This window comes from Mirounga angustirostris, unplaced genomic scaffold, assembly GCF_029215605.1.
Source record: "Mirounga angustirostris isolate CCGP_5_RB_7025 unplaced genomic scaffold, mMirAng1.0.hap1 SCAF_4, whole genome shotgun sequence".
Lineage (NCBI taxonomy): Eukaryota > Metazoa > Chordata > Mammalia > Carnivora > Phocidae > Mirounga > Mirounga angustirostris.
The window spans coordinates 106,724,668-106,743,976 of NW_026991712.1; the positions used below are offsets into that span (position 1 = coordinate 106,724,668).

Sequence of the window (19,309 nt, forward strand, 5' to 3'; positions counted from 1 at the left end):
AGTCCCCAGTCCCTCCATATCCCCAGCACCAGTTTTCTTTATAATTTTCGTTACACTGGATGTGTTTACACGGACGTATTTATGGAGTTTCTGTCTTACCCCGCAAGAGTGCAAACTCTACAACAGCAGGGATTTAGTTAAGTTCACTGCTACATCCCCGGGGCCTGACACACGGCAGTATTCAATAAATACGTAAGGACTAATATAAAATGGTAACTTTATGCAGGTGCACACTCTAGTTTACTAAATCAATAAACTATCTTTCTGGTTTATACATTATATAATGATTAATATGTGTCAGTCCCCAAAATCTGATCAAGACTAACTACATTTAACAAAACTGAATTTCTGAACCTACAAACCTCAGATTCCTGACACTGGTGACTCTACCAAGAAAATGTCACTTGAGTATCACTTGAGGCCCCTTTTGGATGGTCAACCAGGAGCAATGATCTACCTCCTCACTCTCTCTAACTAAAAAGAGACTCACCTTAAAAATAAAGTAAGATAAAAAGAGTAAATAAAAAAATAAAAAGCGCCTCACCTGTGCAATAATGGAAAGAATGCCAAGGACTGCTATAAATGCTGCAACACTTTCTGGTGAGAACTTCATTATCTAGAAGGTTTCCAGAAAAAGAAACAATAATAAAGACAAAAGTACAACAAATACCATACTGATGCAACTACATGTATCTTAACATTAAATGGGCCAGAAAAAAAAACAAAACAGAACTCATTTATAACCAAAGAACTCTACAGAGGAAGAATCTGGCTTTCACTGAGAACCACAATTATAACAACGGTTTACATACGAAAAATAACAGCTACTTAATTTAGATTTGGTAAATCTAAGTTCCTTAATTTAGACCTAGATTTCATAAATTAGAGACAGCTGTCAAATGCTCAGAATCCACCTTACAAATAAATACTGCGCCGTTTGTGCTTTGTACAAGTACTGATAAAGGCCCGATGCTGCTTGGCAAGACCAGTGCCAAGGAGGAGCAATGAAAGCTCTCGGGACAGCCAGCTGCTTCACCGATATCTGTAATCCGACGGACGGATTACAAGCATCCCTTCACTTCTGCAAGCAACACAGAAGCTCAAGCCACACACACTGACAGGAGAACTGTATCTTACTGCAGAAGCCACAGTCTTAACAGATAAGCGTAAGGAGCATCAACCACGCCCCACAGGAAGTTAACGCCAGTGAGCTGTTATTTATAAAAGAGGAGGCATTTTAAAAGTCTCTATCACGGCTCTCAAGATTAAGTATTTTTGTTATTAAGGCACCAAACAATGGAAGGAAAGTCCCCCTTGGCACAATAGGATTTTACCTGTCTGAGGTATAAAAAGAAGCTGGAGTATTGGCCGGCCTCCGGTAGGTAGGAGAGAAACACCGTAATGCAGATTAGCAGCACTATGGAATCTTGGCCCACTTTTTTTAAGGACTAGAATAAGAAAAAGACCGATATAAGGTTTTATATCCAAACACTGAACTGCTCTTAAAAATATGCAGTGCTGTCTTCTGGCACTGTCCATACAGGCACTTAGCGGTCTTTCCTAAATGTCTTTCATCCTCCCCAAACTATTCGGAATAGTATTTCACAATATTTTTAAAAATCTGTCAAGATGTTTTCCCCGAAGAAACATCCACAACAAAATATGAATATTGCGCTGAATCATACATTCACTTTTTTGCCGAAGAGAAGGAGAAAACAAACTTTTTACCGCAAAGGGGTCAGCCTGTTCCCAGGAAATGGGTGCCCCCCATGATGCTGGCCGCATCTTCTCGGGCAAGGACTCTGGCACAGCAACGAGGATAAAACAAATATCCAGCAACGCTATGGCTGTAGCCAGGACCACCACCAAGCTGTCCCCGTACACTCGGCCGAGGTAAGCTCCAATTGCGGGGCTGGTTACCAGACTCGCAGCAAATGTTGCTGAAACCTGCAACAAATCCAAGTGGACAGGAAGAGATTAGTCCGGACACCCCCGACTCTTTCCTTCAGCACCGCAGAACTCAGATTTATGTCGGTCCTCCTGCCGCTCTCCCTTTTCAGGATCCTACCTCTGCCATTTTTCTTCTATGCTCTTCTTTTGCAGGAAGAGAATAGATTCTTCACTAAAAAAAATATGTAATGGCCTGAAAGAAGTCTGAAGAACAATGCTCTGGGGAAATCCACTGTGATTTTCTTTCCCCCAATATTAAAATTAAAATGAGATGAATGTTTACCTTGTTGCATATTTAAGGCTGGCTAAAATAAAGCTTAAAGACTTTGAGGTTTATCTTCTTTCTCATCAGTAAAAGTGTTAAGTGCTAGTACAAAAGTGAACTAGGTGATCTCTTTAGGTGGCAGAGTTAGGAAGGATGGGATCACAGGTCCTTGGCACTGAGTACATCGCTAACCATGTCTAAAACTCAGAAGAAGTCCACACACCTCTGGTGAAGATGCAGATTAAAGAGGACACAGGGGAAGAATAACTTAATCCCAGATGTGTCTGGCCTATTAAGACAAAATGGCCTGCAAATTAGCACACGTGACAGCAAGTATCACCTGACGGAGACCATGCTCTGTGGAGGATTAATTAGAAATTAATGTTGAGCTGTTCCTCACTCTATGCCATTTTTGACTTTTGGATAAAGGATTTAACTTCCCAGGAGTGCTTATTTTTAGCTGCTTATTAATAAATGCTCAAAAGAAGCAATTCAATTTCAAAGGTCAATTATTTGACAAGTACATAACATTGTAGTAATTTTTTTTTTTTAAAGATTTTATTTATTTGACAGAGAGAGACACAGTGAGAGAGGGAACACAAGCAGGGGGAGTGGGAGAGGGAGAAGCAGGCTTCCCATGGAGCAGGAAGCCCAATGCGGGGCCCGATCCCAGGACCCTGGGATCATGACCTGAGCTGAAGGCAGACGCTTAACGACCGAGCCACCCAGGCGCCCCACACTGTAGTAACTTTAAGCATCTCACTATTGACCCAAATGTCCATCAGCTGGTGGGTGGATGAACAAAAAATATACATCCCATACATTGAAATACTACACCGAAGTAAAAGTACTACTGATAAATGTATCAACATGAATGAAAGATTATGCTAAGTACAGACACAAAAGACTACATGTTGTATTACTTACGTTAAATTTCTATTAAAAGCAAAACTAGGGCGCCTGGGTGGCTCAGTTGGTTAAGCGACTGCCTTCGGCTCAGGTCATGATCCTGGAGTCCCGGAATCGAGTCCCGCATCGGGCTCCCTGCTCGGCAGGGAGTCTGCTTCTCCCTCTGACCTTCCCCCCTCTCATGTGCTCTCTCTCTCTCACTCTCCCAAATAAATGAATAAATAAAATTTAAAAAAAAAAAAAAGCAAAACTACAGGGGCACCTGGGTGGCTCAGTTGGTTAAATCCTCTGACTCTTGATTCCAGGTCAGGTCAAGATCTCAGGGTCATGAGATCGAGCCCCGCACTGGGCTCGGGCTCACTGCGGAGTCCGCTTGCCCTTTGCCCCTCCCCCGCTCACATGCTTAGTAAACAAACAAAATCTTTTTTAAAAAAAGGCAAAACTACAAAGACAGAAAGTACATTGGTGGTTGGTTGCCTGAGATGAGGGGTGAAGTGGGTGGGGATAGATGGCCTTTGGGCTGACGGAAATGTTCTAAAACTGGATTGTGGTGGCATTTTGTTAGGGCAGCTTTAGCAAATTAAAGATTTTTATTTATTTATTTTAAAGAGAGAGGGAGCACTCACGCACGCAAGTGGGGAGGGAGAGAAAGAGAATCTCAAGCAGACTCCACACTGAGTGTGGAGCCCAATCAGGCTCAGGACTCAATCTCACAACCATGAGATCATGACTTGAGCCGAAACCGAGTTGGATGCTTAACCGAGCCACCCAGGTGCCCTGGGCAGCTTTAGCAAATTAAACGCAGTGGGATGTGGTCTCAGAGGAACCTGGGTATGAGCAGGGCTCTGGAACCTGAGTGGACAAAGGAGCCATGGTTCTCACTGCGAGGGGCACTGAGGTATCTGAGGGTATTCGCTGAGATCATGCATTCAAGGCAGTGAGCAAAGGCCCAATTCAAGTGTAGGTGTCTTGTGTCCTTTCCCTTCTCCATTCTCCCCATCCAGTGCCCTTTTTTTATGGTTAGACAGAAAGAGGACCACAGCAGAAAGAGGACCACAAAGAACACTTTCCCCCATTAGCTGCATCCGTATTATTTCTAGAAGAATTACTTGTCATTTGCTAGAATATGCCTTTAATATATAAAGCCTCAAAGTTGAAAATTATTAATTTCAAGAATTTGGCTATGACAAAATAAAGTACTTTAACCAAAACCACCTGGATTGTGGTTATGGTTGCACAACTGTATAAATTTACTAAAATTCACTAAACTATACACATAAAATGGATGATTTTTACGGCATTTAAATTGTATCCCAATAAAGCTGTTAAAAAAATTCCTGGCCATCATCAACTTCATATTTAATGTTCTGAGTTTACAACTGAAATCATTAGTTCTTTTTTTAAATTTCTAACAGTAGGTATTTCCCCTCAAAACTTCCTCATTCCAAAAAAAAACCAAAAAGCTTCCTAATTCCATGATTCTTTGTGTCCACTGAATCAATGAAGACAGTCTCTTGTAAAACTAAGATTCAGCCTGACATCATATTCAGTTCTTATTTATTAAAAGATGCTTATCCCGTATTTGCTGACACTCATCACTGTCCTACTTCTGACTATCTCATAATGATCTGTATACTACCATGTCTGTATTAGCTATTTTATTCCTAGATTTGATAGACAAGAGATTACACTGCCATCAAATACTTAATTTCTCAAAACAGTATTCAGAGGTTGGCAAACTGCCACCTCTGGGTCAAATCCAGCTAAGAATCGTTCTTACATTTTTAAAGAGATACACAAACAGAATATGAGACTCTATGTGGCCCACAAAGTCACAGAAATGTTTTGCTGATCCCTAACCGAGATATTAGCTTATTGCATTTTAGAGTGGCCAGTTAAATATTAGTAATGTTTAAACTCATGACATTAAATAATTCCTTATTTTTAGTATTCTTTTTTTTTTTTTTAAGATTTTATTTATTTATTTGTCAGAGACAGAGCAAGAAAGCACAAACAGGGGGGAGCAGCAGAGGGAGAGGGAGAAGCACGCTCCCCACTGAGCAGGGAGCCCAATGTGGGACTCGATTCCAGAACCCCGAGATTATGACCTGAGCCGAAGGCAGACCCTTAGCTGACTGAGCCACCCAGGCATCCCGATTTTTAGTATTCTTTAAAAAGAACTTCTGTAAGGTAAAAATATTCTATAATTTCAAATCTGACATATATGACTAGTACTGAAAGAAAGTAACAAAACTTACATGGCTCTGTACTCAAAAAACTTTTGATATAAGTCATCCATTAAAGCAATGGATGACTTTATTATGAAATGTATTTTATGCAAAAAAATAAATTTTGTAATGCAAAGGCTTGCACTTGTTATATGAAATAATTAAAAAACAAAGTATTCTGATACAAAGAATAGAATAAACACGCATACCAGTCCATAAGCCATACTTCTTTCATGTTCTTGGGTTATATCTGCCACATATGCAAATACCACGGAGAAAGTCACTGCAAAAACCCCAGAAACAGAGATAACAGCAAAGTACCACCTAGGATGGAAAGACAATCGACAAGAAACAGAACAATTACCATTACACCTTAACCTTCCTTTACTTCTGTAAGTGAATTAGAGTACGAATAGCTAATTTCAGTCAATGGCTTACTAAGACAGTTCACGGATTCTTCTATAAATCATATGCCATAGATATAATGAAAATACAGTGTTAGAAGTGACCCTTCAAAAGCAATTCAGCTACTATGCAGGAATACTTAAAATTAAATAATATAGCCAGGTCAATATTTTACCCAACTGTTGTGAAATGGCTTTGTTGTTGGTTTTACTAAAAACAGCAACAAACTAAAGTCTACTATAATTGATCCATTATTATTTCCCACCACAGCACTACACAAACACAAAATTCAGTGGGTGAAATTGAGAAACAAGTTACTCTATTTTATGCCTCTATATAGAAACTAGATTGAGCTTTTCCATAAGCTATATTTAGCTTTTCAAATGTTGGCAAAGCAACTCCGTCTTCACATAGAAGAAACCTGTGTGGCAGTACTCATAAATGAAATGGAGAATAGACAATTACTACGAAGAGTGAACAAAAGCTATTTTTAAAAAGCAAACTACATTTCTGTATACATGATTTCAAAATAACTGGCCAGGAATAAGAAACTTCTATTGTACTATTGAATGTTTAGTTTTAAAAATCATGTGTAATCATAATGAACTTTCAAAATATTCCACCAGGGCTTTATTGCTTACTAAATTTTTTCTAACACACTGTTTTTCACATCAAATTTTTTGTTCATCGCCTAGACTCCTCTGTTAAGATTTCATTTGGGTGATTAGCATTTATCAAAGGTTTGGCCTTGAGAATTGTATCTATCTAACCTACAAGAGGAAGATCCTGCCTTTTCTATTCCCTTAGCCTTTCTAGATAGCCATGGAAATATAGCCCATCTATGATGCAGAATTATATGCAATGAAGTAGAACAGTAGGAGAATTAATAAAGCTACAACTAAACCGGGCTCTATTACCTTGAGAAAATCATTTTCATTGTGAGCTTTCCCTCCCTTCCTCCTCAGTGAAAGAATCCTGATTTCAATTAGGGTGGCCACGAGCCCAGCACCTTGTAACAAAGAGGAGCATGTCCCTGAAATCTGACCTGACAGATATTAGCAGAGGTTGGGTGAAAACTGTGTGGTTTCTTTATAGAAGACGGTGCGTTCTTCTTAGCCACTCCTTCCATCCTGCTGCCTGAAGTGTGACACAAGCTGGAGCTCAGGCAGCCATGTTGGACTGCGGGGGAGCTCGTGGAGGATGGCAGAGCACAGAGATAGAAAAGGTCTGGTTCCCCAGAACTGCCAAACCAGCTCTGGATTGCTCAACTCCTGACTTCTTTTATATGGAGAAAGAAATAAGTTTCCCTCATGTTAAGCAACTATTACTTTGGGCTGTGAAATACAAAAGCAGGTTATAGCCAATAGTCTGCACACTTCCTATAGTCACATCCAGTTCTAAAATCATTATGAACTATTACTTAGCCACTATATTTTTAAGGGTCCTCTTATCTGCGTCAAAGAATATTGGAAGGATAAAATTAAAATCTACATAGGTAAGGTGGCAAAAAAGGTGAATGAAATAAAGGACTATTCAGAAAACAATGAAGAGAACGATATTTAATTGTTGTGATCTGATTATGCACATACCATGGGCTGATCTTCATTAAAGGAATTGGGGCACATGTGAAAAATACTGTTAGCAGCAAGAAGGATTTCCGACCCCAAACATCAGAAAGAGCACCAATAAGTGGGGCACTGAGGAATGACAACAAACCCTAAAAAAAAGTAAATGAAAAAATGTATACAATCTACATCAATGAGCCAAGAAGAAATCATTCTACTATCACAGAAGAATATTTTTTTTTTATTTCTAACATACGTATAATATCACCAAACTTCACATAACTTATTTCTTGTCTATATAGAATTTAAAACTTTCCCAAGATTGTCTAGAATCACCTGCAGGGCTCTGGCTGCATGTTCATATGAAATGCTCTAATGAATTCTCAATCACAATAATTCCACATTAGCAATTCTAGAAAGAATATCATGTTAGTTATCTGTTTTTATATTCATAGGCTAACTACCTACTTATAAACCTTGTTGGTCAAATGAAATCAAGAGTAAAGAGTATGTACAATAGTCAAGACTTTACCATATAGTTTTATATTTATGTATGTTTTAGTAGTTCTTTTCTCTTCAATCTATATTCTTGTTGTTAGCTTATAAAAGCATTTAGATCTCCGAAATAAAAATGCCAACATGTAAAACAGAACGGAAATCTGTTATGATGTGGTTTATCATTATACGTAGAGTTGGCTATTACTTGAGTCAGATCATCTTTAGATGATCAATGAAAGTAAATATATTTTTCTTTAATAAAAAGGATCATATTTAAAACCCAATTCATTTTTAAAGTGTTAAGTAATCCCCCAAGATATACTCTAATTGTAAAAATTAACAGTGAATTCGTCCACTACATAACTGATATACTGGCAGACGTATACATACGAAGTGTATGTGCCTGTGTGTACATGGGCAAATATATCACCGATCCTACCTTTACTCCTTGAATTAAGCCATTCATCAGAAATGTATGTTTAGGAAAGGTTTCATGTAATACCTAAAGAAAAAATACAAAATAAAAATCTCATACCACATTTTAGTCTCAGTAAAACTTCCACATTTACATTTTAAAACATCCCTTCATATAATTATATCTCCCATAAATTTTCAGATTTGTCTGATGCTATGCATATGAATAAATACTAATAATACCAAACATTTATTTGGCATTTATGATGTCACAAGGCACTAAATTGGGCCCTTTACATATATTATTTCCTTCTATTCCTCTTTTTTTTTTTTTTAAGATTTTATTTATTTATTTGACAGAGAGACAGCGAGAGCAGGAACACAAGCAGGGGGAGTGGGAAAGGGAGAAGCAGGCCTCCCGCGGAGCAGGGAGCCTGATGATGTGGGGCTCGATCCCAGGACCCTGGGACCATGACCTAAGCCGAAGACAGATGCTTAACGACTGAGCCACCCAGGCACCCCTCCTTCTATTCCTCTTAATGATCCTATAATAACACTGATACATGCAGAGGTTAAGTGTCTTATACATGATTACATAGTTAGTATGTAGGAAAACTGAAACTGAACACAGGAAGTTGGGCTTGAAAGTCCATGCTTTTAATTACTATGTGATGTCTTCACTGTTATGCCACATATAACTTATAACTCCTTTACAGACAGTTGTAGGTATTATCTAAGATAGGAGACTGGGAGAATAGGGAAATTTTGATTGCCAAAAAGTGAATCTAGAAAGACCATAAAGTGAGAAAAAGAAATCCCCACCTATGAAAATGTATAACAAGTTACTCTATTCTTTCTAAGACCTGGTCTCAAACCACATGGCATCAATTTGTTCAATGGGCAGCAAGTGAACCACTGGGTAGCCACTGGTTGTAAAAGCAAATGAAGGGAAAAGTTACCGAAAAAATAAGAAGGAACAGCTACCATTTTTACAGCCTATGTGTCAGAGGCTTTATATATACTTTTATTTCATTCTAACATTATGGGTTAGATAAAATACCACTCCAAGATGAGGCAACCAAGTTCTTGCTTGACTTAAAAGCCACTGCGCTTCTTCCATTATACCATGCTATTTCTCAATAAAAACAAGAGAGAATGGCAATATGGAGAATAAGAAAGTTGGGAAATCTCTTTAGGAAGAAAAACTATGCTGAGTGTATGTTCTGACATCTTGTAAGAAAAACCTTTAGAGGGATTACAATCCTCCCTTTTCTTCAGTTACTCTTCTGCCCCAAACTAGAAATTTAACAAAAATTAACTCACATGTAAAAATAAAATTAGAAATGAAACATTTAGTCAAAGAAAATCATTAACATGGGGAAAAAACCACATATTTATGATATACATTTATTTTGTCTCTATATTTTATATGATATATATTACATATTTTCTCAACTGAAGGTGATTTTGACCTCCAGGGGTCATTTGACAATGTCTGAATACATTTTTGATTGTCAAAACTTGGATGGGGGAGCTACATCTAAGAGGCAGAGATAAGAGATGCTGCAAAACACCCTATAAGGCACAGGTCAGCTCCTCACAACAAATAATCATCTGGCACAAGCTATCAACAGAGTGCTGAGGCTGAGAAACGCTGATATTACTTAGAATAAAGACCCACGGATCTACGGAAGGGATCTGCAAACTTTTAGTAAAGAATGAGATAGCAGTTATCTTTTTTTTTTTTTTAAAGATTTTTATTTATTTATTTGACAGATAGAGAGCACAAGTAGGCAGAGCGGCAGGCAGAGGGAGAGGGAGAAGCAGGCTCCCCGCCGAGCAGGGAGCCCGATGCTGGACTCGATCCCGGGACTCCAGGATCATGACCTGAGCCGAAGGCAGCCGCTTAACCGACTGAGCCACCCACGCGCCCCAGCAGTTATCTTTTTATAGCCTTGTAGGCTAAAGAGTCTCTGTCACAAGTATTCAACTCAACAAAGATAGCTATAGACTATATGTAAATGAACGGTCGTGGCTGTGTCCCAAATGAAACATTATTTATGAAAAACAGGCTACAAACAGGAGGCTTAGGACTTGCTCTGGCCACACTGTGCCGGCTCTTTCGCTGAAGGAAAAGACTTAAACCATTTTGCAGCAAATCAAATCCAGTTTTCTTTCAATAATTACTAAGGGCCAAAAAAAAAAAAAAAAAAAAGACTAAGAGCCAAATCTTTTGTAGGGACACAAAATGTGTGTTACTAAGAATGAGGACCATAACGAATGCCTACAGAAAGCTTTATAATATGCTAATGGTTCATTCTGCCAAGCTACCTTACATTCCAACAATCTGGTCTCTCCACTGTTTTAAATATTCCCATGCTTTCCAATATACAGGACATCCTCCCCATTTTGAATGTTTGTGCCCCTTATCTTCTCTCTCTAACCAACACCCAAACCTTCCAAATTGCTCCTCTGTCACCAAACTTTCCCATCAAAAGCAATCAATTCCTCTTTTAGGGCAAATAGGAAGTGATCAAAGCACTCGACAAGTCACATAGAGTTTGTGAAATTTCTTTTATCACATACTGAGCTACTTGGCTCTAGTATTTTTCAGTTTTTCATGTATTTAATATATATTCCCTTTCAATATATTTCAGAGTACTTTTTTTTTTAAAGATTTTATTCATTTGTCAGAGAGAGAGAGAGAGAGAGAGAGCACAAGCAGGGGGAGGGGCAGGCAGAGGGAAGAAGCAGGCTCCCCACTGAGTAGGGAGCCTGATGAGGGACTCGATCCCAGGACCCTGGGATCATGCCCTAAGCTGAAGGCAGACGCTTACCCGACGGAGCCACCCCGGCGCCCCTATTTCAGAGTTCTTAAGGACAGGCTCATATACACTATACCTTGCATTTAATATATCTTTATCTTGATTAGTGCCTCATAGAATGCCTTCATTTAGTAACTATTCACTAAATGTTCATAATTACCTGATAATACTGCTTCCAAAGTGACTTAATATAACAAAGCAATTATGCAATTTAGCTAATATTACAAAATAAAAACCTTTAAGACCCCCAAAAGGAGTACAGTTAAATTAAGATAAACAAACATTCCTATTTGATTTTTTTTTTTTTAAGATTTTATTTATTGGGGCGCCTGGGTGGCTCAGTCGAGAGAGGGATCACAAGCAGGGGGAGTGGGAAAGGGAGAAGCAGGCTTCCCGCCAAGCAGGGAGCCCGATGCGGGGCTCAATCCCAGGACCCTGGGATCATGACCTGAGCCGAAGGCAGTCGCTTAACCAACTGAGCCACGCAGGCGCCCCTGATTTTTTAACAAAATTTTAACATAGAGACAAATACAACAATACAAATGTAAAGATTTTTGATCTGTGAGGATCCTTTTAGCACTGGACTTTAGAGCCAAGTAAGAAAAAATGTTACATTTTCCAAGAAATTTTACAGGTCTTAAAATTTATGGAACTTCAAAAACTTTTAGAGGAAACAGTCCTTAAAATATTAAATGCCTGGGGCGCCTGGGTGGCTCAGTCGTTAAGCATCTGCCTTCAGCTCAGGTCATGATCCCAGGGTCCTGGGATCGAGCCCCGCATCGGGCTCCCTGCTCAGCGGGAAAGCCTGCTTCTCCCTCTCCCACTCCCCCCTACTTGTGTTCCCTCTCTCGCTGTGTCTTTCTCTGTCAAATAAATAAATAAAATCTTAAAAAAAAAAAAAAATTAAATGCCTCAGGACTATCTCTGTAGCAAAGGCTGCTAAGCCATTTACATAGAAGAGATGGTGGAGAATTTGAGTATAGGGTCTTCTTGCTCCTTAACACAGACTGCTTCTAAGCAGTCAGGACCATCAAACACGGGGCCTAGTTTTTCCAGAACCATAGGTCAAAAAAGTTAAGCCACTTCTTAGCATTACAGATCCTTAAAACTACTGTTATTCTCTTTATCTAATATGTTAGTCGATCAATCATCACTGACTGAATACCCACTATGAACCAAACATATAGCCTCTCAAAAGTGTTAGACTTCAGTACTTAAAATATATTTGGCAGTCTAAAATTCTTTGTAGTTAATGTAAACCCCCTTGCTGGTGGAGACTTCACCATCCTCCCCTGAGCAGGTCCTCCACATAAAACAGTTTTTGTTCTTTCACTGTGTTCTAGGAGAACACAGGGTTCTAGAAGTTCTTTGAGTTTTGAAATCACGTGAAATTAAAAAAAAAAAAATTCTTTAGCTTCACATTGGTTTTGAAAACTAAGGCTAGGGGTGCCTGGGTGGCTCAGTCGGTTGGGTGTCTGCCTTCAGCTCAGGTCATGATCCTGAGGTCCTGGGGATAGAGCCCCACATGTGGCTCCCTGCTCAGCAGGGAGTCAGCTTCTCCCTCTGCCCCTCTCCTGCTCATGCACGCTCTCTAATAAATAAATAAAATCTTAAAAAAAAAAAAGAAAGAAAGAAAGAAGAAAACTAAGGCTAATTAATAAATCCCAAACACCATAATCCCATTTATTATAATTAGTATATCTTAACATTGGTTATCTGTTAAACGAATTAAAGAAAATCTTTGAAATTTAAAATGCTGAAACTTTATAATTTTTTTTTTAAAGATTTTATTTATTTGACAGAGAGAGAGAGAGCGAGAGCAGGAACACAAGCAGGGGGAGTGGGAGAGGGAGAAGCAGGCTTCCTGCTGAGCAGGGAGCCCGATATGGGGCTCGATCCCAGGACCCTGGGATCATGACCTGAGCCGAAGGCAGACACTTAACGACTGAGACACCCAGGCGCCCCGAAACTTTATAATTTTTAAGAGCTATGTATGGAAAGAGAGATACTGACTTAATACAAATAAACTGAATTATAATTTCATCTTCATTCTCCCCTTTTAAATAAATGTTAAGAGCTGTGACTCTCAGGCGTCTGGGTGGCTCAGTCAGTTAAGCGTCTGCCTTCGGCTCAGGTCATAATCCCAGGGTCCTGGGATCGGCCCTGCATGGGGCTCCTTGCTCAGAGGGGAGCCTGCTTCTTCCTCTCCCTTTGCCTGCCACTCCCCCTACGTCAAATAAATAAACAAAATCTTAAAAAAAAAAAAAAAAAGATGTGACTAGTCCAAACTGAAATGTGCTGTAAGGATTTCAAAGATGTAATATACACTGGGTTGCAAAAACTAACCACAACTAAAGAATAAATAAAATCTCAAAAAAAAAAAAAAAGAGCTGTGACTCTCTAGGTTATAATCCATTTCAAAGCACGTAAAACAAAAATAAAATGTTTAAAGTTAACTAACTTTTAGAAAGAGGGTAAAGTGCTATGACTTGGTGCCATCTTGTACCTCGAAAGTCCCCTCCCCCACTCCCCCAACACCAACATGGGGGTGGGGGGTAAGGGCGTATAGGAGTCCAAAGCAAAGAAGAATACCGCAAAGTCAACAATAAAAATTTGCAAGCAAAAAGCCTCAAAGTGAGCAAAACCTTTTTAAACCCACACTGAATTAATATATTGGTTCTTATTAGTGATATATACTAGATGAGAATCACTTCTAAAAAATACACATGTCTGAGCCTCACCCTTGAAAATTCTGACTTCAACAGGATAGGTTATAAGGCCCAGATATTTTGAAAAAAAACTCCCCAAGTATAGCTAATATTCACTTCTAGTAAGAAAAAAAATCACTGACGAATAGCACATTTTAACTGCTGAAAATGTTCATCTCTAGTTGGTAATTTGTCCTAATGGGGAAGGTAACGTTTACCCTGAAGCCAAGATCTCTTATCAAATTGCTGACACTTGACTGGAGGGGTAGATGGGATTGCAGGGGAACCCTGGTGTCCTAACACATTTCTATACCGCTTTATGTTTTACAACAAGCATACACTGCATCTCTAATTTTTTAAAAAGCAATATATATTACATAGAGAGAGAAGAATTATATATACATGTGCTTCCACACATAATTTTCTTTAGTGGTATTTCAAAGATTCTTGCTAATCCAATTTTAGTATATGTGCTGCCGAAGCGAGCACGATTCTTGCTATTCCAATGCCTGCAGGCCAAAGTACCTGAAAGAACCTGGAATATAACACATCTCAGCATTCAGATACAATCTAATCACTACAGCTCAATCCTTGTTTTGCCTAGGTCTGTCCCACCCCATCCCCACAAGGATCTCCCCATCACGTAAGAGAAAAATGTAGAACACAAAAACTGCAATTATTTAAAAACATGTATACATTATAGATAAGAAAAGAACTAGAAAAATAAAATTCTGAGCTTAATATTCATTAATATGTAAATGTTTTTTCTGTTAAAGTCAAATGCTTGACTTTAAAAATATTAACGAAGTAAAATTGGGAAAAGATAAAGGACTATGATAATATTACAGACAACTGTCCCTAGTAACCACAACTCATTTTGCCGTTTAAAAATTCAGATATAGGGGTGCCTGGGTGGCTCAGTCGTTAAGCGTCTGCCTTCAGCTCAAGTCATGATCTCTGGGTCCTGCGATCGAGCCTCACATCTGGCTCCCTGCTCAGCGGGGAGTCTGCTTCTCCCTCTGCCCCTCTCCTGCTCGTGCATGCTCTCTCTCTAATAAATAAATTAAATCTTAAAAAAAAAAATTCAGATATAAGGACAAATATGGGAATTAAGGACAAATATGGGAATTAAGAATAACTGTTTTAACAACCAATGGAAAGAAAGTCTTGCTATAAATCAAATAATTGGCAATGTTATAGTAACTATTACAAAAAATATAATCATGCTGGCGAAAAAAAATTCATTAAGTCCTTCCAAATTAGCACCTTTCATTTTCCTGATCAGAACTCAGCATTTTAAAAAGTAAAAAAGACAAATCAAAAGTATTACCCACTCTTTAACTAACAAAAAAATTAAAAATATACTAAGCACAAAGTGAGCTACAATAAATAAACTAAAAAACAAGCCTTTATGTCTACATAACTGGATTCTTTCCTGTTCTTAAAGAAGACAGTCTCCTTTTGCCCAAGCAGGAAAAAAAAAAAAAGTTAGACAAAAACCTGACATACCTAAAGAATATAAAACAGAAGCAAATTTTAAAAATTGCTATACACAGTTTAAATCCTGCTGACAAATTATGGAAACATCACTAAAAGCTTTTTTGATGGGTTGTAAACAATTTACCCAAAACATTTTAATCTCTCTACTTAGCTACCGTTTGGACTGCCAATACCTTAACTACCTGAGTCACGGGTATGAACCACTTACTCCCAGCATTCCCCTAGGCTGAGCATTGGAACAAAAGCAAGCCTAGTTTCAAATACCAACTCTGCAGTTTACTATCACAGTAGTTGCAAGTAAGTTGCTTAATTTTTCTAAACCTTAATTTTCTCATCTGTATTATCAGGCTAATACCTCACCCATAAGGGGACTCTGATGATTAAAAGTGATAATGCATTTCAAGTGCTTAGGACTGTGCCTGAACCCAGCATAATATAAATATAAATGAACTGTTTACTATCACAAAACTCAAGTACTTTAAACCACAGAACTGATGATCCACCTGACAGATTTATATGTTAAACTGGTAGTAGACTATAAAAAAAAGCACATTGGACCATCAGGGAAGCGAATATAAAAGTGTGAGACCACACAGGTATCATAGCACCTCAGTAACACATGACATCAGGTTATTACAATATAATGAAGTTACAAATGTCATAATGAAATTGCATCACCTGATGAAGTTCCAAATCAGAGTACAATATGGATCATGAAGGCATGAAATGTGTAATTAATTTTTGGACTCCCATCAGAAATTATTAAATTTAAAAAAATCAGATATTTTAAAAGTCCACATTTCAATTATTTTGAAAATCTATTAATGTACAATTGATGACCTATTACAAGTAAATCCTTCTTTTTTTTTTTTTTTAATGATTTTATTTATTTATTTGACAGACAGAGAGAGAGCACAAGCAGGGGGAGCGGGAGAGGAAGAAGCAGGCTCCCTGCTAAGCAGGGAGCCTGATGCAGGACTCGATCCCAGGATCCTGAGATCATGATCTGAGCTGAAGGCAGATGCCTAACCAACTGAGCTACCCAGGCACCCCCAAGTAAATCCTTCTTAAAAAGTAAAGGATCTCAATGAAAACATACTCTAATCAGCATTCTTACAATTACATGTCAGGGAACTGCTACTATTCAGGGAACTATTCTAACTTCCAATGCATGATTTATTTATAGAAGAAACTGTTTATTTGAGATTTTCTGTTCTTCTGAATTGTGTTTTAACAGTACTCATGAATATACCCTATACATTCAAAACAACTATTAAACATTCATATTTTATGTAGATCCAGTAATGATTACGTAGCCATATAATATGGAGATACATGGAATGTAAATTTTCTTTCTTAGAACATAAATCTACTTATATGATCATCCAATTTATTTATAAACAATCTTTTTTGTAAAAATCTTTTCTGTATAACAATAAGCAATCTTAAAAATATAAGGAAGCATATTGCTCTAAAATTCTACTAGATTTGGTAAGCTGTACATTTATCCTAATTACGCTTTTCAAGGTACTACTGGACTTCTGCCATAACTACTCCTCCCTTTATTTCATTCCCCTGATCTACATCAAAAGGAGAAAACTAATGGGGTGGCTGGGTGATAGACAATGGGGAGGGTATGTGCTATGGTGAGCGCTGTGAATTGTGTAAGACTGTTGAATCACAGACCTATACCTCTGAAACAAATAATACATTATATGTTAAAAAAAAAAGACGATAGTAAGAAGGGAGAAATGAAGGGGGCGGAAATCGGAGGGGGAGACAAATCATGAGAGACTACGGACTCTGAGAAACAAACTGAGGGTTCTAGAGGGGAGGGGGGTGGGGGGATGGGTTAGCCTGGTGATGGGTATTGAGGGCACGTTCTGCATGGAGCACTGGGTGTTATACACAAACAGTGAATCATGGAACACTACATCAAAAACTAATGATGTAATGTATGCTGATTAACACAACATAATAAAAAAATAATAATAAAAAGGAAAGATAAAGAAAAGGTTGAAATAAAAAAAACAAAAAGAGAGAACTAGCTATCACCTGAATTGTTTGGACTAGCAGGGATGTCTTTTCTAAGGCTCCAAACCTGCGGATATTTGGGCAAAATCAGCTTAGGGCTGTGAAAAGAGTGATTTTTTAAATGGTTACCTCTAGAGCCTTAGCCTAACCTAAGAGAAACTTGCATTTGGAAAATGCAGCTGCATGAATGAATCTCAAAATAATAATGCTGAGTGATTCAGGTCATAGATAACATCCTTCCTAAGCCTGTCAGTTTAAGAATCCCATCTACCCTATCCAGAGTGGGGACTGAGCCCCTGCTTCCCATGGGCAGTATTCACCAGAAGAACCATCCAGTCAAGCCCTTCCCACAAAGTAAGGGCGAAGTTAAGATCGGAAAAGCAACTAATCCAGCTAAGTGTAGTATTGAAGAGTTGACAATACTGGTGTAAGACTTAACCATGGAAAGGGAAAAGGGCCACCTTTCCCCCCTCAAAACTGAACAAAAAGAGATTTAAGTCCATAATAAGTTAAAAGATGACTTACCACCAAGGTGGGTGCTGTCAATAATCCCCAAGCAAAAAACTCCAAAAAGATGACGATCACCGCATGGTAGACACTAGGAGAACCTATTCCTTGAGGCTGTAAAAACAGATTTGCAAAAAGTTAACAGTGCATTCCAGAATTACTAACAATTATGGCAACAGTCGATATTTATTTATTGAGATCATACATGCACTGGCACTATGTGAAACATCTGAACACTTGCTGTCCCTGTCCTCAAGGTAAATACATCACGTAAGCACAGTGTGCAGTGGTAACACACAGAGTCCCAGGTAGGGGTGGGACTATCAGACTTCCTGGAGGCAGATGAAAAGGAGGCGGGGGGGCGGCACACGACAAGAGAGGTCAAGGCTGCAGCCCATACAAAGGCTGCAAGGCTGGGGGGCAGGAGGCCGGACAGGACTCCTATAGTTCAGTACACCTGGCACATGGGCCGCACAGCGGGAGCAGCTAGAGGCAAGCAGGGACTAACTTCCGTGCTCAGGAGTCTACAGTTCATTCTGAAGGCAATGGGGAGCCGCCAAAGGATGTTAAGGAAGACTCACGTGATCAGATAAAAGTTTTAAGAAAGATCATTCTGGCAAAGGTGTAGCAGACGGATGATAAGGGAGCAAAACTGAGGAAAGTTAACAGTTAGAAGGCTACTGCACTAACCCCAAAACATAAATGAAGCAGGTAGCAAGAATAACATGGCTTGAAAGCAGAATAGTCCCCACATTAGAGACCTGGGATTTGACATACAGAAGAAAGAAAAATACAAAATGAAGTTTATACTGCTGCTAGCGGTGTCTTAAGAATTACTTCAGTTGTCAAACAATGAATCATGGAACACTACATCAAAAACTAATGATGTAATATATGGTGACTAACATAACATAATAAATTTAAAATAAAATAAAATAAAATGTTATCATTTAGTAAAAAAAAAAAAGAATTACTTCAGTTGTTGAATTTCATATTCTAAGGGCAATATTAAATTGATGGCAAAGCAAATGACCTATAACATTAACTCAGTCTCCACTAACAGGTTTTACAATAAAAAGACAAGTTTAATCAATATATATTACAAAGTCATACGTAAGTTGTAAAGTATATTCAACAGTCTTATGTAGAAACTATTAAGGGTTTGGATTTCTCTACACTAAAAATGATGCCACATCGGGCACCTGGGTGGCTCAGTTGGTTAAGACACTGCCTTCGGCTCGGGTCATGATCCCAGAGTCATGGGATCGAGCCCCGCATCGGGCTCCCTGCTCCGCGGGAAGCCTGCTTCTCCCTCTCCCCCTGCTTGTGTTCCCTCTCTCGCTGTGTCTCTCTGTCAAATAAATAAATAAAATCTTTAAAAAACAAAACAAAACACAGCCCTAGGATTTAGTAAGGTCCAACTGGTTTTGTTTACCACTAATATACTCAGCACTCAGTGAAAAATGCCTAGAACTTCTCAGGACCTTTAACATGCTAATTT

At 38.6% G+C, this 19,309-nt stretch overlaps 1 protein-coding gene across 1 annotated transcript in view; it reads right to left on the reverse strand.

Annotated features, from left to right (window-relative positions):
* Window positions 1–19,309, reverse strand: part of MFSD14A (major facilitator superfamily domain containing 14A) — a 42,458-nt gene that overhangs the window by 11,092 nt on the left and 12,057 nt on the right. The window contains exons 2-8 of the mRNA XM_045897109.3: window positions 17,827–17,922; window positions 8,260–8,322; window positions 7,347–7,474; window positions 5,562–5,676; window positions 1,729–1,947; window positions 1,335–1,448; window positions 545–616 (exon numbers count right to left, since the gene is read on the reverse strand). Coding sequence (XP_045753065.1) covers window positions 545–616; window positions 1,335–1,448; window positions 1,729–1,947; window positions 5,562–5,676; window positions 7,347–7,474; window positions 8,260–8,322; window positions 17,827–17,922 — 807 coding nt within the window. The remainder of the gene's footprint in view (window positions 1–544; window positions 617–1,334; window positions 1,449–1,728; window positions 1,948–5,561; window positions 5,677–7,346; window positions 7,475–8,259; window positions 8,323–17,826; window positions 17,923–19,309) is intronic.